This window comes from Python bivittatus, unplaced genomic scaffold (genome assembly GCF_059951505.1).
Source record: "Python bivittatus isolate LINGU-HERP-01145 unplaced genomic scaffold, Pbiv_v1 ctg000480_np1212, whole genome shotgun sequence".
Classification (NCBI taxonomy): domain Eukaryota; kingdom Metazoa; phylum Chordata; class Lepidosauria; order Squamata; family Pythonidae; genus Python; species Python bivittatus.
Genome location: NW_028277075.1, coordinates 29,970,125 through 29,995,267, shown reverse-complemented (window position 1 = coordinate 29,995,267; position 25,143 = coordinate 29,970,125). Strand labels below are relative to the sequence as shown.

At 38.7% G+C, this 25,143-nt stretch overlaps 1 protein-coding gene across 9 annotated transcripts in view; it reads right to left on the bottom strand.

Moving 5' to 3' along the window:
- Positions 1-25,143, bottom strand: part of ACTN1 (actinin alpha 1) — a 107,870-nt gene that overhangs the window by 22,512 nt on the left and 60,215 nt on the right. For 4 of the 9 annotated variants that reach the window (XM_007424566.4, XM_007424564.3, XM_007424563.4 and 1 more), the window contains exons 4-11: positions 23,560-23,646; positions 20,653-20,740; positions 18,555-18,633; positions 15,991-16,072; positions 14,058-14,143; positions 4,709-4,801; positions 2,810-3,040; positions 1,617-1,764 (exon numbers count right to left, since the gene is read on the bottom strand). In XM_007424566.4, the coding sequence (XP_007424628.1) occupies positions 1,617-1,764; positions 2,810-3,040; positions 4,709-4,801; positions 14,058-14,143; positions 15,991-16,072; positions 18,555-18,633; positions 20,653-20,740; positions 23,560-23,646 (894 nt within the window). Of the gene's footprint in view, positions 1-1,616; positions 1,765-2,809; positions 3,041-4,708; positions 4,802-7,416; positions 7,504-11,587; positions 11,674-14,057; positions 14,144-15,990; positions 16,073-18,554; positions 18,634-20,652; positions 20,741-23,559; positions 23,647-25,143 lie in introns of those variants that run through there. The other 5 variants (XM_088145597.1, XM_088145599.1, XM_007424567.4 and 2 more) reach the window with 3 other exon arrangements.

The window sequence follows — 25,143 nt, the reverse complement described above, 5'->3', positions numbered from 1 at the left end:
GGTCTTAGTATTAAAAACTTTTGTGACCTCTGCTCCCTAGGTTAGAAAACATGAAATGAAACTTTTCAGCTTGTAATTGGTTGATGTTGGCTAAAGATGCACTTGGGGGTTTCCCAAACATCGAAGAAATTTTCTTGAACACCCTGAGATCAAGACCCCATTCACCAGGGTCCAGACTGTGCAACTGAGCCAGTCTGTAGATATGTCACGGGTTCCCTGGCCTTGTTCTGCCATTAGCCATGGTACATTTTCTTCAACAAGAATAGAGCTCAATTGCTTCCTTCATTAGCTGAATTAAACTGCTGACTCCCTATTTCCTGACATGGAATTTGTTGAAGGTGTTTTGAGTAGCTCCAGGAAGACTATCTTGGTCTTTGCTGATGCTTCTGCTAGACTACCCAGGTGTCAGGCCTAGCCCAAGGAACTCCAGGAGACCATGCAGAATCAATCCAGCAAGGTTTATTAGCTACAACCCCTTAACAAGAATGTTCCCAGAATGAAACGAGTTCCCAGGCTCAGCCAGTTCACACCGATGGATTTTCTTAGGGAAGTGCCAGTCTCCTCCGCTTATCTCTTCCTCGCTCCTCTGGAGATGAGAGCACATTCTTTACTCCCCTCCCACCATTCCAGTCCATCACACCAGGCTACTGAATGTGGGCAACAGCCTGACATCTATGGAGAGTTGGATCTCGTGAGAAGGCCATAAGTTCCACCACTTGAGGGAGCTCTTCAACTTCACTGGGGTGGCCTGAGTTCACTGGGGCCATGGCCCAATTAATTGTCCCATGGCCTTCCCTGGGAGGAGTATCTGATGTTAAAAAATTGTGGCATCTTCAGGAGGCATATTTCTTGATGGAGTTAATTGATCAATTCAAGAACTTCCCTGCCCTTAATGGGGGGAGTAGATGTGTGGTGTGCAGGCTCTCTGGAGCAATGATGAGCCTGTGAAGGCTGACACTTGGCTCAAGGATGGTGATTCAATTAAGGGAGTCCTGATCCCATGAAAAATTGGTAGAGCTCAGCAGAGCAAAGCTGGGCTGGAATTAGGGAAGGAGCTGTCCCTTCCCACAACAAAGCAAGATCAAAATATTTCTACCCCCAGCCTCTGGCAGCAAATGGGAGAAGGATACCCACTATAGAATGTCCTGATTTGCTGTGGGAAGACAAATATTTGACAACTTTGTCCACTGTTGAATGTCTATTAAGCACACGGGATATTTTCTCTTCCCAAAACTGCTCTTGACTAAATGAACACCTGTGATTACAGGATAATGAACTGACACAGGTCCTGAGAAGCACATGTACACATCTCAAATTATAGGCTTTGTTGGGACTTTTGCTTAAGAAGTGGGATCTGGAAAAATCCTGAAAGTTCTACCAGTAGGCACATTTTGCTTCTTCTTCTAGTGAATTATGTATAATATGTTAATATACTAACATTTATGTATATAAACAGTTGTATCCCAACCTTCTAATGCACATGCATCACTCCTACAAGATAAAGCAGTCACAGAGTTTTGTTCCTACTAACTTGATGGTTTTTATCATTCCCTGATTCCATCTTGCCCAGACTACACAAATCCCTAATAATGGGACACATTTAGATGTTGTATTACCATCTGTCCAGGATTCATGAATGGAAGCTTTTTGCCGGAACTTCTGTGCCAGATGATCCAGTCGTTCTAATCGTCGAATGTCATTCAACATCCACTCCTCGTAGCCTTTCTCAGCCTGCTCCAGGCAACCCCAGGCATTATTTATATCCTATAGTGACCACAACAGAAGCACAGCACTATCAAGAAAGGGCAGATGGATTCAGAATAAGTGAAACATTCTGCAACATTATGAGGGTTAAGTTTGGGGAGAATCTACAGTCCTACTATGAATGGGTGGCAAAGCCTGGCAGATAGATGGGCAGGCAGGTGATGAAGTTCCAGCATGAGGATCTGGGACAATACAAGGTGGGAGCTAAAGGCAGTTAACTACAGTAATCAGAAAGGACTGGTCCAGATAACAGATTATTTGGAGAGGTTCACTTGGAAACATTTTAAGTTGCTAAGTGCTGAAATTCTTCTGCAGAGGGTATTTTCATTTCCCTCCTGGGGCTGATATGATGGTATAGGATGAGCTCAGAGAATCTGGTATCTAATAATATAAGAAATATAATCCCCTCCAGGGCTTCTTAGATTTTCCTCTTTATCTAAGCAAGTTTGTGTAAGAAGAGGCCACTTCCGGTCATTATCTAGGGAGATGTTGTTTGCCTTCTCTAATATGTAGGTCCTTGGTGTTACAAGATTTCTGTTCTGAAACAGCCAGCCTGGAATAGCAGTTAAGGTATTGGACTAAGACTTTATTAGGAAGATCCAGGTTCAAGTCCCCCATGGACTATGGAAGCTCACTCTACTGCTCAAGCTACCCCATAGGGTCATCAATGTGGGGAAAAATTGGAGGAAGGAGCATTGCATACACCATCTTAAGCTCATTAAACAAAGATGGATTTAAATCTAAGAAAAACCTTTAAAAAGTGTATGAATTCAGCCTATTATTCAGTTACCTTGGGTTAAAACAAAAAAAGTGACTTATGTGTGCTGTATATTTTCTAGATAGCTAGAAGGGACAACCTGCTAGAATAGTACCATTTAGAAATTTATAATCCATGGATGCAACAAGTTGTAGTAAGGCCCATTGCAACCAATAAACATTCATTTCTAGGAAGCTGAGTTCCACTAGCCCATGAAAGCAGCAGTAACAGTGGGACATCCACTTTGCCAAGTTATTGTGTACAAACTCATCAATCTGACACACTCACCGAGACCATTTTCCCTTCAGAAGGCATGAAGGCTGGCCTGTTGCTAAGCCTCAGCTTTGTTTGCAATGTGTTGAAGTTGATTTCCAGCTGGCACTTCTCTTGGACCTTGGGAGGTTTGTGAAGGCGGCGGTAATCTCGGAAATCTTCCAGTTTCTGCTGCATGGCTTGCATGGTGTTCTCAGGTGCCCGATTCTCCAACCATGGTATGGTGCGCCGGATCCATTCCAACAGCTGAAAACACAAAGAAGGAAAGAGATGGGAATTGCTGGAAGCTAAATACTGAATCATAGCTACTATTAAATTTGGCTAAGACCTGGATTCTTATTGGGGAGTTTTGCATTTTCTCCCATAGCAGACAGCAGCACCTAGTCAAGCTTGGCTGGTTCCCCCAAATTAAGTAGGTTGAACCTGATTAGTATTTGGATGGAAAGTTATTTGGAAATCTCAAGACTCTGGCTAGACTAGGGAGTCTAAAAAATATCCTGGAGGAAGGCCATGACAAAGCTCTTCTTTACTACTGCCAGGCAAATCACATGGACAGACATTAAATTCAGCTTGAAAGAGCCCTTTTCCCTTTTGTGTTTTCCAGCCTCATAACCAATTTGCCCATTCATCTTTGAGATTGGTTTTGCTAGGCAGGCTTAGTATTAGGCAGGGACTTATTTGAAGAGAGGACTTGTGTGTTTACAACATGAGAGGAGAGCCAGCAGTCCTTTGGGTGTTGCAGAACTATGTTGACTGAAGATACTGCTCCAACATTTAGAAGCCCAAAGATTCTCTCTCCCTGGGTGTAATGGTATGTGGGAATGACCTTGGGAGACAGGGCAAAGAGACACAGCCAAGGGAACAGTCAGATAAAAGGGCAACTTAGCCTGCAGCAGGAATGTGGGCATGGCAAGAGGCTCAGAAGAGACCCTCCCCAGTTTCTTGGGCTGTAAAGGGGATGGGGGGAGGGAGAGATATACTTTCAGACTTGCAAGTTTCTGTTAATGTAACCTTACAACAAAGTAGAACTAGCTTATCTGGCCATATTTCCTGTCTGGTCTACCTCACAAGGCTGACACTGGGTCATAATGTGCACCTGTACATTTTACCTCAGGGGTAGGTAATCTGAATGACTTATTCTTCTTATTTATTAATGTCTGGCTACTTAACCTTGGTTCTATGTATGTTGTTTTTAAAGCAAATTACTAGAGAACTCAGATATTTTAGTGCTACGAACTGCTAGTATTAGTTCTCATTATAGGTTTAAAATCCGCTCGGATAAAATACTGAGAAATGTACATATTCTATGAAGCCGTGGTTCTGGGAATCATCCCAAGAGCCATGATGGTAGCATACGGCTCCCATTGCAACTGCTCACAAAGATATCAGTTGCTATTTTCCACACTGACTCTCCTGGGCCTGTCTCTCCGGCTGTCTCTACCTGTCCCATCTGGTCTGTCAGAAGGAGCATACTCCAGGTCCCAACTGCTAAGCAGTGTTGGCTGGTGGCACTCCAGAGGACAGCTTTTTCTGTTGTGGTGCCTGCCCTCTGGAATATCATCCCTCTGGAGATTAGATTGGCCCCGTCCCTATTGGCCTTCTGTAAGGCCTTGAAGACTTGGCTCTGTGCTGGAGTATGTTGAATGTTGGACTGATGTTTTTATAATTTTCCCCAGTTGCTGTATGTTTTATGTTTATTGTATATGTTTTTAGCTTTTTTAATATTGTTAGCTGCCCAGAGTTGAGATGGGCGGCCATATAAATCTACTAAATAAATAAAAATAGTATGTTGTAAGCAAGAATGCTGCTCTGTTTCTTTCCTTCTCTCGCATTTGCTGCTGCTCTCCAGTAAATTAAACTGTTCTAAAGAATCCTCCTTGCTATACCCAAACAACTGAAAACAAGACTACCTACATCACTGGCCAACTTCTCATAGTCTTCCATTAGCTGTTCATTCTCTTGATTCACAGCCAGCACCTTGCAGATACGATTGGCTGCTGTTTCAGCCTGTTACAAGAGAGAACAAGAGAAAAAAAACAGTATCATTAACAAAGATGTTTCACATTCCTTCATATTATATACCTACTAGAAAAGAGAGAGTCCACTCCATTTCTAAAAGAATATTACTTGTCACATTTTTCTCTATACTTCAAAGACTTGTTAGTATCACTCTCTCTTTGGGAGATTAGGATGAGAGACACATTCTGGGAATTTCAATTTGAATGTGAACTTGTCCAACCTGAAATGGTTTCTTTCATCCTCTAAATCAGAATTATCAAAGATAAAAGGACCTGAAGTAACCAGTGGAAATGAGAGGAAGAAGATCAACAAGCCCCAAATTCAGACCCTAAACAGAAACAATGCATGATGAGGACAGGCATCTGGCACAAGCCACGCGATGATGTCACGTGAGTCATGATGTCATCGTGCAAATTATGTAAATTTGTGTCAGTCATGTGACTGGTGCAAACTGCATAATTCATGTAATTTGCATGATGACCTCGTAACACAGGTGACATCACTTGTCCCTTTGTACACTCAGTAAAATGCCAATGGTCATGAGTTATCTATGCTGCAATATATTTCAACTGAATTATTTCCAAAATCTTACTTGACAGTCATTTTATTTTAAAAGCAAGAGCAACTGATTGTTTTCTACGTGATATGTTCATGTAGGTTTTACTGGTTGCTAGTAAGCAGTAACCCCAAATCTCTAGTATGTTTGATCCTCTGCATCCTATCACAGTTCCCAGAATGAATGAATCATCTCTGCTGCTCTAGGACTTCTTTGGCAAAGGGAATTGACTTTTTTTTCTTTTACTGGTAGCTGCCTTGCCACTTTTTAAAATTATCTCTATAGGAAAAGCCCAAGCTTTGTTCCAAAGTGTTCAGAAACTTCTTTATATTATTATGGTGGGGCCGCCTACAGCGGAGAGCTGAGCTTTGGGCATCTGATGCCTTTGCTTTAGAAACTTTTAGTGAAGAGGCAAAGAAAAAATTCATAAATAATAAGTAATACTCAAAATGAACAAATACCAGTTTTAAAATAAACAGTTAAACCACCCCAAATTAAAGAGGTAGCATCCATATTAAACTCTGTAGAAAATGCAGTCAATTGTTTTAAATCTCCTCTGATCCTGACAATTGGCTTGGTGCAAAGTACTTGATATCAGAAAAGGAGATCAACCAAACAGCAAAATTTTCTGGCTTTTTCTCTGGGGAATGGCTGTGCCCTGGGTTTAAAAGCGCCACAAGAAAAAGATTATCCTAAAAAACTCTATTCTGCAGTCTTTGTTCATTAGATTAAATACTTTAATTATGTCATTGCTTTATTTCCTTATTTTGCATATGTGATTTGCATATTCTATCTAATTAAAGAGTTAGTGACAGCAGTGTAGTACTGTTCTCTGAACACTGAAATGTTTATAATTTGGGGCTTGCATCAAATTCTGTCAATAATAATAATAATAATAATAATAATAATAATAATAATAATAATAATTTGCTTCTATTTACCTGGCTTTGACCAATAAAAATACAAGCTTTCAAATTCCACAAGATCTTTCTAGCAACCTGGATACTGACAGCAAAATTTGATATATTTTTATTCCAAACTAAGTCCCATTGTTTTAACTAATATTTACTCCTAGATACATCACATAATATAATTGAAATCTCAGCTATTTACAGAACACAGTACTTTGGCTCATGCAAATATTTTTAACCAATTTAATCAGGGAGGAGGTTAAAATTCCAGCTGTAAGTAGCTACTCTCTTGAGGCCATCTGGTTCTGGAAAGGGAGGACTTCACTTTCTGAGTTACAAAATTCACTTCTTCACATTAACTGCTCATAAAATATATTGGACTGTGTATGTATAATGCAGAGTTAAAAATACTGATATAGGGCCATTATCTGAACTGATGAATGTTTCATCTATCAAGGATTCAACTTTTTTAAAGGGTTTTTTTACTGTAATTTTTTACTGTATTTTTACAGTAAAGAAGTTTCCTTCCAAGCTGTTTGTCCTAAAATTTCACTCATCAGAATGTACCATTTTTCTGGGCCACTGTCCAGTAAAAAAGGAGGCATTATTTTAATTAATGAGTCAAGTATGAGAATAGCTTGGACAAAGACACATCCACAGAATTTCCCTGAAAGATGCCAGACTGCAGTGGCTCTGAGAGCAGATTTTACAAGTTTTGCTCACCTCTTTGCTTCAATACCACATTAAGAAAGCACAGAATAAACATAGTTACTGCAGAATCCACTTTGCTCCTAAGCTAACCCACAAGTGAGTGAAAGCCACTATTATTATATCCATCTTTTCAGGGAACTTTAAAAAGACTAAAGCTGAATTAAAAGGCTTTACTTCCAGAAATCCACAAAGTATTAAAAACACATTATAAATACCAATCTAGCAATTAAAGATGCTCATGCACTTTAGGGTTATGAAAGTTAGAAGCAGCTGGGGAGGGAAGGAAGCAAACTGACCAAAGCAAGTGTATATTTAGAGAAATACACAGACACACCCATATACCCCCCCCACACACACACACACAAATCAAATGAAGGAAAAACAACCCTACATATACACACATCATGGCAGGCAGGGCCCTGTACCTTTAAAGACTCAGTATAACAGAATGAAAGAAGCAGAAAGTTGATCATGTGACCTCCCCTTCAGAGCTGGTAGCAGTAATGAGAAATCTGAATGAGAAATGGAGTGACATCACAGTAAGTCACCTGGTCAAGAACAAGGGTGGAGCCTGAAAAGATAACCATGTGCTCCTAGGCCTGCGCTGAAATGCCATACACTCACTGTGCATTAGCCCCGCTGGCTAACAGAAACCGGCGCAGACAAAGCTTCAGAGGAACAAGCCTCCCCGTCCTGATCCCCTTTAAAATGGCCATAATTCCAGGAGACCCTCAACCAAGCCAATGAAAGACCCAGTACGTCATGCACACCCTATAGCCAGGAGATTGCTGAGTCAGGTTCATCCTCATTGGGCTTCTGTGTACTCAGGGTTAACCAGTGGGATAAGCCCTCACCTAAGCCAGGGATCTTTGCGTTATTTGAAACCCTGAAGGAAGGTCAAACTTGAACTTAATCCTCCCTTCCAGCCCCGACACAAAAGGGAGAAGTTAGAGAAGCTGTGCTGTTTCTGCATTTTAAAAAATTCTTTCACTTCCTTGCAGGTACATGGTGGGTATGTGAAACAAACTAAGGCTTCCCACTCACCCCCAGCACCCCAATTTGACACAATTTACTTGGTCTGGGGCTTTTTGTGAAAGGTTAGAAATTGTCAGCCATCACAATTTTTGTGAGATGTTAAAAACAGAAAGCCTGTCAGCTACCACAAAGATGTATAGAATTCAATCCAAAGTGACTGGTTTCCAATATAACTAGGGCAGCCAATAGTTCTGTCTTGACTGATAACCAATCCCAGGTAAGGCAGTTACTCATGATTCAGGCCAGAGCCACCATGTCACATGAACATGGCTAACATGTTGGACTTCAACTCCCACCGTCCCCATCCAACCCATAGCCTTTGTCCAATTCCTCTCGCAGCTACCAGGTTGAGGAAGGCTGATCACTCAATCAATTTATTTTAATAAAGTTTACACCAGTTATCTATTCCATGATAAATACCTTCTAACTGAGCAAAGCTTCTAACAAGATGGATAATAATGCTAATTCCTGACAAAACATAGGATCTAACAGTTGGTGGATGGAATTGTTAGTTTAACAGTTGTGTTCACCTATCACTCAAGGTAATGAAATACTGAATTGTTATTTTAAATGAGTAGTAAAAGTATATATTTCTAATAATTTATTGACAAGGGTTTCAGTTAACGCATTGAAACTTGCTGGAAAGCTTCTACAAATTGCCTACTTTCCAAAGAAGAGAAACAACTCATGTATTCAAAAAAAACCCTCCTAATTGTAAATACGGTAAGTTTAAAAATTAGCTCTGTGTATGTTGATATATACTCTGCCTTCTAGTAAACTTCAGAATATTTACAGAGGAGGATTTTCCATCAGTCTCAAGCAGAACTAAGCAAAGTTCTCTGGACCATTCTAGAATAGAACATGTTTGACTTTATAGTCCATGTCGTCTCTTAAGCGCTGATGTAGTTTTATAAAAATTTAAGGTAAGGTTTTTGTAAACTGGTAACACAGGCCTTTGAAAACCTGAAGAAAAACTTCAAGGTTTTTCAAACTAAACTTTTTTTTTCATATGAAAGGGGGAATGAGTGAAATGTGTTCTTTTAAAACACACACATATATACACACATTAAGGTCTGCTGTCACCAACCTCCCCCCACCCCGCAAAATATGTCCTCTAAATAGTCGCTTTAAGTGCATTATTAAGTTTTAGGCCCAATTCTATCATTTCCAAGGTGACGTAGAAGCGCTATTGGAAAGTGACTCAATCACAAACTAATACAGCCTATCAGTTGCACATGAACTAAGCCTATACTTTCAACTCAGTTCATAATATTTTAGCTTAATCCAAACCTGTACTTTAAAACCCTATAGACTTGATAATTAATTTGGGAAAAGAATAAAAAGGTGCATGCTGATTGTTATCATAAGAAGGTTACATAATGGGCAGTTAGGGTGAAGTTCTAAAAAAAGGGAAGGATTGCCTTGTGGAGTGAGCAAGATTAAGCCTCACATCAGCTGTCCTTAAGAAAGCAGAAGGATCCAATGTGAAACTAGAAGAACATGGACTAAAGGCTGCTTTCCCCTTGGTATCTTATACTCAGGTATGGATAAATGCATTAATGCTTATGCTGAATAATACACATAAACTGCTGTTTTTCTACAAAATGCAAACAATCAGTAAAACAGAATCCATAGAAAGCAAATACAGGTTGTGCCCAAGTACAAAAAAGTCAAGGGAAGAGCAGCTAGCTGTAAGGCATGGAAAAATCAGTGGAGAGATAATTACAGAGGGTTTAAAAAAACCAAACCAAACTGAAAGGATAAGAAACATCACAAATGATACAAAGGAAAAGTAATGCCAGGAACACCACTGAGTGGCGGAAGAAGACAAAGAGGTGGGAGCAAGGATAAGCAAGAAAAGAAGGCGTATGCAGAAATTGGTGCAATTCAATCTAGCCTTAGGACTGGATATTTTGGAAAGGTGTTAATACAGCTGTACCCCAACTTGTCACCCTCCAAATGCGTTGGACTGTAAATGCAATTCTTCCCCAGGCAATATAGGGATTCCAGCACATATAAGGTGAGTCCCAAGTTGGGGAAAGCGAAGTAGGATAGCCATCTCAATCTGCATTAAAGTAGTAAGGTGGCCTTGGAGTTTTCTCCTCACCCAGGAAGAATATCTAATGTGGAGGAAAACGCTGCACCTTCAGAGCGAGACCCAAGAAGTCTTTTGCAGAGGGTGCATCTGGCAAAACGGAAACAGTTCTCTTCTTCTGAAAATGTTGTTTTAAGGGGGTCCATGTAGGCATGCTCTGGTCACACTGATATTATAACACTATCAACGGGAGAGAGGGGATTTTGCTTTTTATGATTACATAAATTCTAAAGAGCAAGTTTATGTCTACATTTATAAAAAAAGCTGGAATCTGTAACTCTACTGTTGGTATATATAGCCAATAGCAATGGAATCCTCTTGCTTATTGAAAAAAACAAATAAAACCTTTTGGATAATAGCTGGCTTTTTTTTTTTCATTATAAGGAATGAATCATATATGATGGTCATTCACGCACAGCTTTTTCTCCATTTTTTTTCAATACAGACATAGAAACTATAGCCTGGAGGGAAAGCTCAGAGTGGAGGGTCTGCTCACTCTTGCCTGAGTTTTTTTCTGCTAAAGGTTGCCTGGTCCCTATTCTTCACCTCTCGGGAAAAATGAGGCATGATTCCTTCCATTTATGGGATATTTCTAATTCCTCCTCCACAAGAGCTGGGATGAAGCTTCCATTGGAGAGGAAACCATTTTTAGAAGAAGAAACATCGGAAGAGTTTAAAAAGGACCCTCCTGCACAGGTCCCACAACTGGGTATTTCACTCCAAACTGTCGACTTGGTGGTTGCATTTGCAAAACATTTGAGAAGAACTGTGGCTGAGCACTACTTACAGCACGGGTCTCAACCCTCTAGTGCAGTGTTTCTCAACCTTGGCGACTTTCAGGTGGGGGGACTTCAACTCTTAGAATTCCCCAGCCAGCCATGCTGGCAGGGGAATTCTGGCAGTTGAAGTCCACCTATCTGAAAGTCACCAAGGCTGAGAAACACTACTTGAGTGCAACGGTAATTATAGCCACACTACTAAAACACCTGTAAACTGGCCTTTTTAAACACCCCCAACTGTTTCACTACTGCAAATGGTAGATTAGTGCTATATCTGTCTTGAAGAACAATCAAGCTTAAGAGGCCCCAACGGGTTTTGCACCCTGCAGAGAAAAGTGGGACTTAGAAGGCACTTCCCACTTGGAAGACATGAGCTTTGTCAAATCAAGTAGAACTTGTTTTCTTAATTTGGACTAGTGTGAATACAGCCTGGCAGCTGTAGCCAGGAAACTTTGTCCAGGAAAAGCAGAGATCTTCTATTTTGCAAGAAACAGACAGAGTGGTCAGCAAAGTTAATGGTCTTTTTTTTTTTTTAATCCCCAAGGTATTAAGAATGATAATATTAGAGCTCAAGATGAAAGCCAGCACTGGATTCCATATCTGTAAGAATTTAGAATATTTTTCTCTAAATTTGATGGGCAGGAAATAGGAGAAGGAGGAGGGGAGTTGTTAGGAGTAAAGGCTCACCTTCTGCGCACCTGAGAAGGCGTGGTAGTAACATGAAACATAGGTCATAATGGCCTTCTCATCCGGCCTTAGCGTGCCTATAATATCTGTGCAAAGAAGGAGAAGAGTTGAAAGGATAAAGTAAGAAGCAGCACACAGAATAAAATAAAACAGTCATGGGTGATAAGAGAGGGGGAAAACTTCCCATCATGCATTGCAGGACAGGCCAAACAGATTTCCATGCGGAGTGCTGGGAATTTGGATCAGAATGTGACTGGCAGAATTGGCTTTGTGGACTCCACGAACCTGTTACCACCACCCCTGTCAGCTTTACATGACACTATTGAACTTTTTTTTTTTTTTTTACACAACTCCACAGTCAGTATATTCAACCCAGTTGGACATGGGCAAAATTAACTTTCTAGGAAACAAACTTCAGGTATAAAGTAGACCTAGCAAAGCAAAACAAGGTTATAACTGCCTTGGATGAGTTACTTGATTACTAACCATTGTGAATGGAGAACCTGAATAACTATACCACTCTTTTGACTGAATAAACCTTTTGGCAAATTAGAGCCAAACTGTATCTTAGAAAATATTACCAGCACTCCCTTCTAGGATCTTATAACTTCCAAGTGCATATGACTACCATAAATGAACATTCCTCATCAACAGAACTTCTTTCTTACTGAGTGTTACTATATATATGAACAAAGAAGTCTTGCTTTTTCTTCAACATGCTAGCTTTCCTTAAGGAGAGAGTTATTGCCAAGGGGAAACAACCACTCATGGAAATGGATTATATGCATTGTGTGATTCTTCTGGACATATAGATCAGCCCTTAGTGTCATATTATGAAATGCACCCAGTTCCCAGTAATGTCATGTTTGTAACTGCAGAATGGGGGGGGGGGGGGTATTGAATGCTTCTTATTTCAGACACATGCAGCAAAAAAGCACTGGATCAATCCCTTGCCCAATATAGAAAAATCATAAGGCAACAATGCCATATAATTGGATTGGATATTGGATCACCATCAAATAAATGGTAGACTGAACCCAATTACAAGGTCAGTGATATAATAGAGGAATTCTGGAAATGTATTTCCTACTGAAAGTATGTAATCATTTGGAAGGTTTGAAATACAATAACAAATGTTTTAGATTTGCTTCTGCTTAATTTTAGAACATACATCTATCTCTCAAAGCAAAAGTGAGAGGCCTATCTTAAAGTTGAGTTCAACACAGTCCAACACGTTTGGTGGTCACCAGGTTGAAGAAACTGTTTGAATTCCTATGAAATCTGTAGTATGCATGTTTGCTTAAGAACCTACATTATCTGTAAACTCAAGCCCATTTAGTCCAGAATTTTTTTTGCAAATTCCCCTTTAAAGGATTTTGGAGATTCTTCTATCTATTGCTATCTTGAGTCAAATTTCATGTGTATTTTTATACCTTTTCAAAGCAATTTGCAAGTTCAAACTGGGAAAAATAAGCTTATCTGATCTACTTTCAAGCTCCATCTTTCTTTGGAATTGTACAGTTAATTTTCCAAAGTTCTGTTTTCATGTTCATATACAACGTATGCATTTGCATCTTCTAAATGAAAGATGGGAAGCATCTGTCAGCCTGAACCTTGATACTAAATCATACATGCAGCTGACATGAAATAGCAGTATCTCATTTATACTGCAGTACATTGTAACAGGTCAGGATTAGTTCTACTGAATTCAATCACATTTACTTCTGAGCAAATGTGAACCACTACTGCAAAGCCCCTTTGATCTAGGACAAATTCTGAGACAACAAGGAACAATTGATTCATTAAATTACAATCTTCAGGGTCAATGAAGGGAAATGAGTAACATTTTCAGAGGATTAAAAACAGAATGCACACATACTTCTCTAGGAAATCCAAGCATTTCCAAGACTGCAGTTTTACAAAACCAGGGGATTTACCTATGCCAATTTCTTCTGAGAGGTAAATTCTTATGACAGATCAACAAAACCATTTTGCACAAACTGACATGATGGATGTTTATTTATCTGTCAACTTCTACAGTACTTCAATCACAAAGTTGCATTGCTGAGGCACTGTGGATGAGAAATATTTTGCAGAAGCCCAGTTGTTTTATTTTCCCTGGTTAAAGTTAGTGTTCCTGAGGCTCATCTAGGGAGAAATGCTTACATTTAGTGGGTCAAGGGAGAGTTCCTAGTGCTTTCAAAGAGACCACAAGATTTGTCCGGAGAATGGCTTGGTATTGCGTCACTGACTGTAGAACTGTATTTAATTAATTTGCACTCCCAAATTGCTATATACTTGGAGTACCACTAAGACAACACTGCCCCCCAATAATAATAACAAAGATGCCCGTAGCTAGATAGGAAAGAGAGAGGAAGAGAGAAAGAGAGAAAAAGAGAGAGAGAGAGGTTTGGACATTAGCAAGAGGACCAGGTGCGCTGTGTGGAGGGAGCTTGGAATCCTGCGATACCTTCTGGGCTCCTGAGAAGGCGTGGTAGAAGCTAGAAACATAGGTCATGATGGCCTTCTCGTCAGGACGGGCTGTTCCAACAATGTCTGTCAAAGAAAACCTGAAGTTAAAGAGCATCTTAACTTAGGGGAAGTGAGCAAAGTGAGGTACTGGGGGCACCAAGTGAAGAGTGGAATTATTTTTTAGCTCCTGCACATTTTTTATAAAGGCCTCTGCAGATGGTTTCTCCTATGTTGAAGGGCAGTTGTTCCTGCTTCCTTTCCCCTTGATTAAAAAAACGTTTTTGAGAAATATGCAGATTAGCACTGCCAAAAGGATAAGTGTCCATTAGGTCAGAAAGAAGATGGAACATATGACCCCTAGGTAGCTACTGTACTAAATGAAACTGCTATTGTCCTCCCCTCCAAAACTTGCCAATTGTTTTCAATATGCTATTGGTCTGAGTGTTCCAAGCATCTGTTAAGGGGCTAGAGAAGTAGGTGCTGATCATTTTTCAGACAAATGTTGTGTAATGTTTTTCAGAGCATCTCCTTGCTGCTATGAAGGGGAAGATAAGGAATGTGCATGGTAATATCTAGAGCACAAAAGGTAAAAACTTTGCTCTGAGTCTAACTATTCATTTCTTCTGTGAGTTTTGTTGGGATCCCAGTTAAGCTCTTTACCTTGAGATAGCAAGTCCAGAGGCTCTCTGTAAAAGAGCATGAGTCTTGGGAATGTCACCTAAAACTACTTGCAGGGCATAAAGGTGGACATTAAAATCACTGTTTAATCTTGATCTAAATCAGTGTCCCCCAAAGTGGTGCCTCCTAATATTTGGATCTACAACTTCCTGAGTTCCTCAGCCAATGACCTGGTAGCTGGAGAATTCTGGGAGATGTAGTCCTGAGATACCTTAAGAACACCAAATTAGAAAAGGTTTAAGCAAATTAAACAATGGACAGATTGGCAGTCACATCCTGCAGAGTATGTCCTAAATTTCTGCTTATAGCTAAGTTCTACTCTAGAAACAGCTCTCAGAGTTCATGACCTAGATAGAAGGAAACAGAGCTAGAAAGAGCCTAGCAAATAATAAAATATTCTCCCAAACTTTAAGGAAGAAAGAAAAGGCAATGTAAAGGGCCTGAGAAACAAAGGCAACTACAAAACTAGATTTCAGTGCCAATGTTGATTTCTAAAATACAGAGGGACATAGCAAAAAGGGATATTTAACAACAGTATTCTAGAAGCAAATATCCAAGAACAGAAGGTTATGCTGAACCTGTGTTGATCCCATTTAAAGGACAGTGGCCTAAGAAATAAAATGTCAAGATAAACCATTTAAAAGGGCAGAAGACAATGAAGGATGACTGGCCTTTGTTCTATTCTCCTTTTAGGCACTGTAGATTGCTATCATGCCACTGTTTGCTGAGAATTTGGCTTATTTATCCAAGGTGGAACACTGAGTTAGTCAAAGACAGATGTGCAGCTGCTACTGAAGCTCAAAGAGCACACCAGGGACTAATGAAAGAAAGCATAAATGCCACTCTGCTATTATCTGTATTAGCCCAACTCACATACTTTTGCTACTACATGGAGCTAATGACCATGACAGGATCTCGTGACTGGAACAAAATCATGTAGGACTGACAGATCATGTTAGAAAGTCCCATACCTGTGCTGCTCCTACCTTTGGGTATTGATATACAGAAATGTATTCTCTCTTATCCTATTAATCAAATGCTATTAGCATTGTGCAGGATCCAAACATCAGACCAATGTTTTAAGACTGTGGTAGCTGTAGGTGTATCAGAATCTAGTCTAGGGTAAATATGTGATAAGGAGGGGATGATCTAGTAAGTATCTGAAAGTTCTAATAAATGTATGAGGACATTTTGAGGAACCTTTTGGGGGAGAGGGAGGGAGAGAAGGAAAACAAAATTGGATTTTACTATACCTTCTGCATCCAACATCTTGGGGATATCTAGGTATCTTTCAGCCACATCAAAAGCTGTATTCAGATTTGTGAGAGGATCATCCTAAGAAAAAGAATAGTTTTATTAGCAATAAATGCATAACAAAAGAAAATACTTGAATGACTGTCCATTGTATACCATACACTTCACTGAAAAGCCAGATTAGCTAACCAAAAGAAAACAGAGGAAACAAATTTAACTAAAGGACAATGGTCTTGTCTAGCACATTTCTTCAAGAATGACTTTCTACTTTCTCCATTTTAGAAAGTACATTAAGGCACATTTTTTTCTATTTAGCTTTTTGAGTATTTTAATAGTGATTTTTATTACTGTTTTATATGGAGATGATAGCTATGCTTTTAGCTTTTTTTAAAAAAATCAATTTACTATTATATTTCATTATTTTTCTCCCCACTTTTTGGGGTGGTCATCTGTGGTCCTGCCTTCTCCCATATTCATCTACCTGTCAAATAGTCAACTCTCTCCAAGTCCTGCATTTACAAGGCTGTCATCTGACAGGACTTAATGAAGTAGGTATTTTTGATTGATAGCCCAAAGTTTGGAATTCCCTCCCCATGGAGATCCAAACTGTTCCTACTCTTGTGGGTTTCAGGAAAACAAAGAAAACCTGTTTGTTTCATTTAGCACAGGAGGAGGGCATATTGTGAGTGCAGGTTCTGGTGGGCTCATGACTATTTATTCTTTTGATGTTTGATTCTGACTGTATTATGGGTAGTTTATGGGTTTTGAGTGGGTTTCTTTTTATTTTATGCTGATCTTGATTGCAGCATACAAATAAATAATATAAATATACATGGATCTCAGTTCAGACTGTGTACACTGCCAGAACCAGAAAATGGAGTCCTACCATAACCACCATTATTTTCACATTAAAAAAAGGGGGGAGGAGAGGAACAAGTAGGAGAACTCTGTGCACTGTTCAGGTAGCCTCATAAACATCCTTCTATGAAGAACTTAAAGGACATCCTTAACTTCTCTAATTTTTCCATTTGACTGCTTGTTTTTTGTCCCTGCAGTGAGCACAAGAGCGGACAGCTAAGACATCTGTCCTAAAGGATGCTGAAATCATTTTTGCCCTTAATTTGGAGAAGTGAATGTAACAATGTTCAAGGAGCAAACAGAACCTTAAAAGAAAGCTGCTGAAACATCAATTTGGTTATCTCATGTGAGTAGTTAACTACTAAACCATGTGAACTCTATTATAGAAAACAATTAGAACAGACCTACAGTTCTGCATTTTTGTTTATATTGTTCCTCTTTTCATAAATGTTAAACAAAGGAAAGATCAGATTAACTTGATCTTCCAATCTGCCATTTTCTTTTATTCTGTCTTTTCTGGCATATATGACAGTTAGCCAAAATATCTCCATTTCCTTTAACTTAGTAACAGTTGAGGAAAAATGTTTTTAGAACTTACTGGTAAATTAAATGGGTGCCAAAACTTTTAGTCAGAATGGGCAATAGGATTTAAGTTGGAGACGGCTGCTATATAACATGCATTATAATCACAGTGGTTTATCAGACTTCAGTTAAGTGAACTTCAGAAACTGTGGACATATCTTCCATCCAGATACCATCCCAAAATAATGGACAAAGCCTACAGTATCAAAAATAATTTCAACAATTCACTGAATGTACATCATTTGTGTAATTATGTAATTTTTATAATGATGTCAGTTGATGCAAATTACATAAATTCAGATGTAATGTATACTCAGCTTTAACGAACATGCCTTCCTCCTGAATGGTCCATTTAATTGAGGTTTCACTGTATTAGGAGGTTTAAATACACATTTGTACAAACACAGACAGATGATGTTGTCATAGTGACATATTGAAATGTCACCAACTGCTATCCTTCTTACTTCCACAAAGCAAAACAAGCATTAGAATTATTTGAGTTAGAATTCTGAAGGCCAAGGTAACCACCTATCTCCATCAGGAGGTAACAACTCCCTTTTCTAGCCTTCCAGATGTGTTCTGGAATGGGACTCAGTCCAGTACATTTGGAGAACATTAGGTCAAGGAAGACTGCCTTGAACCAATATATCTGAGCTTTTCAGAGAACTTATTTCATCTTATACTGTGAGGGTCAAAAGGAGGGCAGAGAGGATATCTGGAGACTCTTCCCATCCTGGATATAAACTGTTCCAACTTCTTCCTTCAGGATGGCGCTACAGAGCACCATATGTTAAAACATCTAGACATCGGAATAGTTTTTTCCCTTGTGCCATTGCTCTGTTAAATACTACATGACTTGATATGTGCTGGACAGTGGCTTCTCCCTTTGAAAAAGTTATTTTACTGTGTAGTGTTATTGTTACTGTTTATTATTTTTCTGTTGCTATCCAAACGCACCGTTGATCTTGCTGTTCGTCACCGAGGACAAATTCCTTGTATATATTTTATACTTGGTCATTAAAGTATTTTGTTGTTGTTGTTTGTTATGTAAAATCAAGTTATACAAAGATTTCATTCTCTTGGGATATATGAACTTGAATCATCCCAAAACATAATACAATACCTTTCTTAGTTTTCCATAGTCAATAAGTTCTGGACGATGTCTGTGGATCAAGGCACAGAAACCAAGACCATCCTTCCAGCTGTGAGAGAGATGGAATACAATTAACTATATTCTTCAAGATACTCCAGAGACACAAGATGACAAATTTGAAAGCAAACCACAGAAAGTCTCAATCAACAGTGTTCTCTGTGCACACAACTGGGCAAAGAGAATGTAGCTGATTTAGATGGCAGCTTCCAAAATTGCAAATGTTATCAACTTACAACTTCCTTCATTCTGAGCCAACACAGCCAACAATCAGGGGTAATTCAAACTGTAGGCCAACAAGTGGAAAAGAACAAGTTGGCCATCCAGAGATTAATTGTATTTGAATTTAATTAAAATTTCTGCTCAACACATAAGCATTTTGAAAAGTTTCATATTTAGGAGGACCTGGTACCAAAGTAGACTGTGGAATAAAAATAAAGAACATATATTGTTTCATCTGTCACTAATGGATGTATCCAGCAAAATAATTTTAAATTGCTTTTTGCTCATTCTTTTGCCAGATTTTGGCAAAGAATCATTCCAGTTTGTCTACAGACGTAAGAAAGAATACGGTGCAACACAAGACATGAGCTATTTCCTTCAAATGAGTGAAATACACTTACTTTAACAGAACTTAAATGAGAGCCGAAAGAATAAGGGTAGCATTGTTCAAACTTGGCCACTTTAAGACGTGTGGACTTCAATTCCCAGAATTCCCCAGCCAGCCTTGCTGGCTGGGGAATTCTGGGAGTTGAAGTCCACACATCCTAAAGTGGCCAAGTTTGAACAATGCTGAACAAGGGCATCAACATCTCTTTCTGGGTCTCAAGGTATAATGGTGCTTTTTATTCTTCTCCTTTATAGTGTCTTGGCAGGTTGTGTTAACTAACTGTATTTCAACGGCTCAAAAGGAGGGGAGCAGTAGAGTAAGCAAGTACACAAAAGAGTCATCAGAATATGATGCATTGCTTCCATCTTGTCTCCACTGTCTGGGTTGCTGGGATCAACCACTGTTAATGATCAACTCAGGCCTAGCTTTAACATTCAAGCTTTCAAATCTGATGTATACAGAAACATTGGTAGGAACAAATACTTTGAAATGTACATGTTATGTGAGTGAAACCTCTGTAGGGTTGGGATGAACGGAAAAAAAAAAGTAGTAGCAGCCACATTCCCTTCCTTGCTCATCAAGCAGGAGCTGGAAAGGGCTCCTCAAGCCCTGTTATTTCTGAACAACATAAGAGCCATTTTACAAGTCAGTGTATATAGTCCAAGTCCTATAAAGTTTGTCCACTTGGCTCCTTTTTCATAATCTCTCCCTAGATTGCTAAACCACAGCTTAACGTTTCAGTTCTCTATTTGAATGTTGGGTAAGCCAACATGAAGCAACATGGCCTTCAGGTTCCAGGTATACCAAAGAGCTGCCGTTTAAGTTAACAACTGATGAAGGGATGAGGAAGGAAAAGTAAGCCCAGTATTCATTTTTGGCTTGAGAACCTTTAGTTTAGCAAAGTGGGAATATGCGTCTGAACTGGTCCTACCTTTATCTCAAAAACTTGGCTGGACAAAAGTAAAAAAAAGCTTCAGCATTTTAATGTAAAAGCCAGGCAGAGCTGTATGTGGGTCAACGAAAAGCAAATGATGAAAGCAGCATTGTGTTGTTGTGGTACAAGCTCCACCAGTTTTGTAGGGACCCTGTCACACAGATGTACAAAAGGGGCAGAGTTTGTGTTGCATCAATGCCATGCTGCTTGACAGAAACCTCAATCCTGCAGATGCTTCTGATCCTGGGGTAATGTAGGAAGAAACCCTGAGCCAGCCCCAGTCCTCAAATCCTGAGCTGGAAGGTAGGTTCAAGAACACAAGCGCTCCATCACCCTCCTTCTAATTGGTGATGTTAATTGTGACTGTTCTTAGCACAAAGTTTAAGAACAGCTGAGTTCAACATTAATCAGCATCCAAATCCTTTAGATGAGCCTTTTCTCCAAACTGGGACAGGCACTGGCTGTGCTACTGGGGGATGTGACCCATCAGAAAAGCTCTACTCTCAAGGAACTGCACTTTATGTTACCTAATATGGAAGTTTTGGATGTTCACATTTTTGTAAGGGGCAGTTTTCCTCTGGCACCACAGCAAAAGCCCTTCTTTCGCAGATGTCTCTACAGAACAAAAGATACAAGGATTAGCCAGTTTCTGGGGATCTCTTTTTCTTTTCTTTGTTCATTCGGACCTTTGAAGCCATTGAGGAGAATCTGGATGGCCCCTTCCATTTGCACTTCAGAATCTCCTAAGAACCATTTTTATGTTGAAAGCCCCAGAGTAAAATAGTAAAAGTAAAGTAAAAGAAAGCAGCCCAGAGTCTTCTGGAGTAGATGGCCATAATAAATTTTAATTAATTAATTAATTAAGAAGAAGAAGAAAATACCAAACCAAAAATAGCAACTTAGCCATGAAAAAAATAATAATTTACTCAACTCATATGATATCAGGTGCAAGTTTTAGAATGCTCAAAAACTCTTCAAGATGAGCTGCCTTAAAAAAATATTGCTGTGATTTTTATAGTAATGGTGAACCTTTCAATAAAGATCAGACAGAGCAACAAATAGGTGATAAGCTACCATGGCTTTTTTGGTATCAACTCAAATCTCTTTTGGGCAATAGAAATATTAGAGCTTCAGTAATACGGCCTTATACTAACTTCAAGAATTTAATACTTCATTATTTAGAACAACCTAAAGGAACAATCTCAAAAATGTATAGGTTATTACTACAATCAGAAATAGGAGATCCATCATATGAATTAAAGGAAGTTTGGGATATTGATCTTGGTAATCCCATAAAGAAGACAAATTGGCAGCAGTTACAGAAACTGGGTTGATTCACTTCAGCTTCAATGCAAGAATTGCGGTGGAAGATTATAGAGATTGTTGGCACTGGACTTCTTAGATTGGCACATATATATCAAAACTATTCTTCCAAATGCTGGAGAGGTTGTCAAAAAAAAGGGTCATTTTTTCATTTGTGGTGGTCATGTAATAACGTTATACCCTTTTGGTGAAATTTTTTTGGAAAGATAAGTATTATCACTAAACAAAGAATTGAATGCTCTCCAGAGTTAAGCTTATCGCATTTATTTACAGGACCAAACCATAAGCTTAAAAATAAAGAACTGATTATCTGTTTAATCTTAGCAGCCAAACTAATAATTGTGTAACATTGGAAAGCTCTAGATAATATAACAATTGAGTTTGGATTAACAAGGCCTCTTCAACTGCCACATTAGAAAAAAATCACAGATAAAGTTAAAGTAATGAGACTTCAGAAGCAGGAACCACAATTTTATCAAATTTGAATGGATTTTATGGATTACCTTAATATCAAAAGATTATAATTTAGTGTACTCTCTCTCTATATATATGGTAATTTTTCACATGTGTAGTACCATCTCTTTATTCACATTGTTTGTATGTTCTATATCTTTCTTTTTTCTTTATATGTACCTTGATTTATGTTAATGTGGTTACCTGATATTGCTTGAAATTAAAAAAAAATATGGGAAGGAGAAAAAAAACATTTATATATGTATATAATTATTATTCTTTGTCAAATGATTGCAATAAACCTAATAAATCTCAGTATGTGAATGATATGATATCAGGTAAATAAAGTTAGATTTTTTTTAAAATTCAAAATAAAAATATTGCTGTGATGTGAATGACATTTTTTACGGTCAACATGATGATGTGCATTGTATTATTTTAGTGACTGAGGAATTGCCGCATTTAATTTTTAAAAACTGAGGGGGGAGATTATGTTTACATAGGCTTCAATATTAAATACTTAAAGTAAATCAGCCTTATTTTAAAGAATTCAAAGTACAGTCACTGGCTTTCTTCCCGTATCCCTTTCCCTCACTGAGATTTTATGATGTTTCTGGCAGTTGGCACCCGAAAGTGAGAAAGAAAGAAGCAATTGGGCAACTGCTACTGATGCTGCATTTCCACAGCACAGTGTTCATTTGAGATGCTGTTTCTTTAAACTTTCTTTAAACTTTTAAAAAAATAGGTTATAAATCTGGAATGCTGTTGTTTCAACTCTTTCCACAAGCACTCAGTTGAGTAAAATAACATACAGAGGTAAAGTCAAATTTCCTTTCAATCAAATGCAATTCTCAGTGATTATCTGAATTTTATTATTATTATTATTATTATTATTATTATTATTATTATTATTATTTCATGTCGTTTTCTTGACAATAACATGGGTTTGGTTTGCCACTGTTTTCTTCTGGGGGGGGGGGGTTTCAACTTCCCAGTTTAGCCTACAGCCCTGTAATTTTTAGTGAACTCACATCCAAGTAGACCCAACCCTAAAATCAGATCCTGCCCCCTCTTTCTCTGGCAATATGCTACCACATATAAAACAAATCTGTTCAAAACTGTTAACACAGCACAATAATTACAAAGATGAGCCAACATAAAATAATACTAAATGAATAAAAAACCCAAAGTGAAGAGGTGTCTCTTGAAGCTCTTTCGGAAAGCAAAACAACAGGGACTCCTAAGGAAGCATATTCCAAATGGTGGACAGACAGAAAAGATCTTGGAAAGAGAACTCTGCAGGAAGGTGCCCTTCAAAAAGTCTCTCTTGCAGACCCTAATGCTCAGGCAGGTTCAGAATAATACAGAGAAGCCTAGCCTACAATGTCATGAAAGGAGTCAGCCTGCGCCCATCACTCTAGTGCCAAGTCAGGGAATGCGGACTCAGAGTTCCTTAACTCTGCATTTTGTAAATAGAATCAGCAAGTTTCAGATACATCAATACAATTAAGCAAGCAGAAACACTAACTTCTAGCTAACGTACAAATGTCTTTCATTCAGAATATAGGTTTCACGTTCTTTCATTTAGGCAACTCATAATACACAGTTTTCCCCATCATAACTATCCTTGGAAAAGGTGAGAACCTGTTGGGATTTACCTTCTACTGAGATATCCTGAATGGCAAAACGAAGGATGATGGTCCAAATCATGCCAAGGGTCATTTTTGCGTTCCCATCAACAATCTCTGTAAAAATGAAATGTAGCAGTTGAACAACCAAAAACAGAATAAGCATATACTTTAAGAGAATGTAATTATTAATACAGCAGCAGAGCTAGACAACCTCCGAAACCTATGAAGAGAAGAGGGGCAGAGAGTACTTAAAAACTCTCTGGACTTTTGAAAGAAAGAGACAAGGAGATCTTGGTTCACAATTACAGAAAGCAATATTAAATCATTAGTTTGGGTAAACATAACTAACTAGGTGCATTGCCTTCGCAATTAGAAAGAAATAGGTTCCAGGTACATTTGGAAAATTCAACAGCAAACAAAGAATGTAGCCTTCCCCAGCCTAGCATATTGTACTACAATTCCCAGCATCACCAGATAGGTAGTACAGGGTATAAGTCAAGGAAAGCTGAGATTTAGTTGTGCACTGAGATTATAGACGATAGTAAGTATGCTGAGTGTGATGAAGATCTGCAATCATCCAGAAGAGAAAAATATCAAAGGCCTCTAAATGCATACTGTTTCTCTTGTCTTCTTTGTTATTGTCTGATTTTCTTCTTAGTATCTCTTCATTTATTTATTTGATTGATTTACATGATGTCTTCCTGTTCAACTGCTTGAGGCAGTTTACAGTTTAAGTTTTAGCACATTTAGTCCTGCTCTCAGAGCGCTGAAGTGAGCACTTGTTTTTAAAAACCAGAAATAACGGCTGGGCTCAGTCCTTGTTTAAAAGATATGATCTGGTTTGGTACAATTAGCCCCCTTTCACAATTTGTAATATTTAGAAACAGGCTGGTTGTTTATTAGTGTTACACAATGCCTGTGTCCACATCAGCACATAAAAGGAAGTTCAGCACTGACTGGCAGAAGCATCTTGAAGGTATTCAGGAGGAGCACATCATATTGTCTTTCTGCCCAATCTGATGCTCAGAGATTCCCATCAGATCTTGGCTTCCCCCAGGACATCAGCAAATCAGTTCATCTAGGAGCTGAAAATTAATAACAAAATGCTGGCAACTCCATAAGCATTTCTGCTCCACTTAGAACTCCAGAGAGAAGGAACCCTATCATTCTTTGCAGCAAAACAACAGAATCTTGTGACTTCTTAAAGACTCATCTATGTATTATTTCCTGGATCATCAATGAGATTCATGGAGTACTGCCCTGAGAAAGGAATATATAGAAACCCATGGTTGATGTTGGTGGTAGGAACAGAGAGAGTCAGAGTGAAGAAATGAAATGCAGGTGGTAATGCCACTGAATTCATTTATGCAGTCATTCATTATACAGTTTGGGGCATAAGAGATATTTTTGCGTCAAACTAACACTAACATATGTAGTGTGATAAGAAAAAGAAACTCTTCTGTTTAATCAAGAAAGGTGTTAATTCTTTTAATTAATTCAAGCTTGATTACCCTGTTATATGTAAAAAAAAAAAAAGTCTATCAAGCCCACCCAATCCAAATAACACTACCTTAAGCTATATTAAAGAGTGTTTAGGTGTTTATATCCACT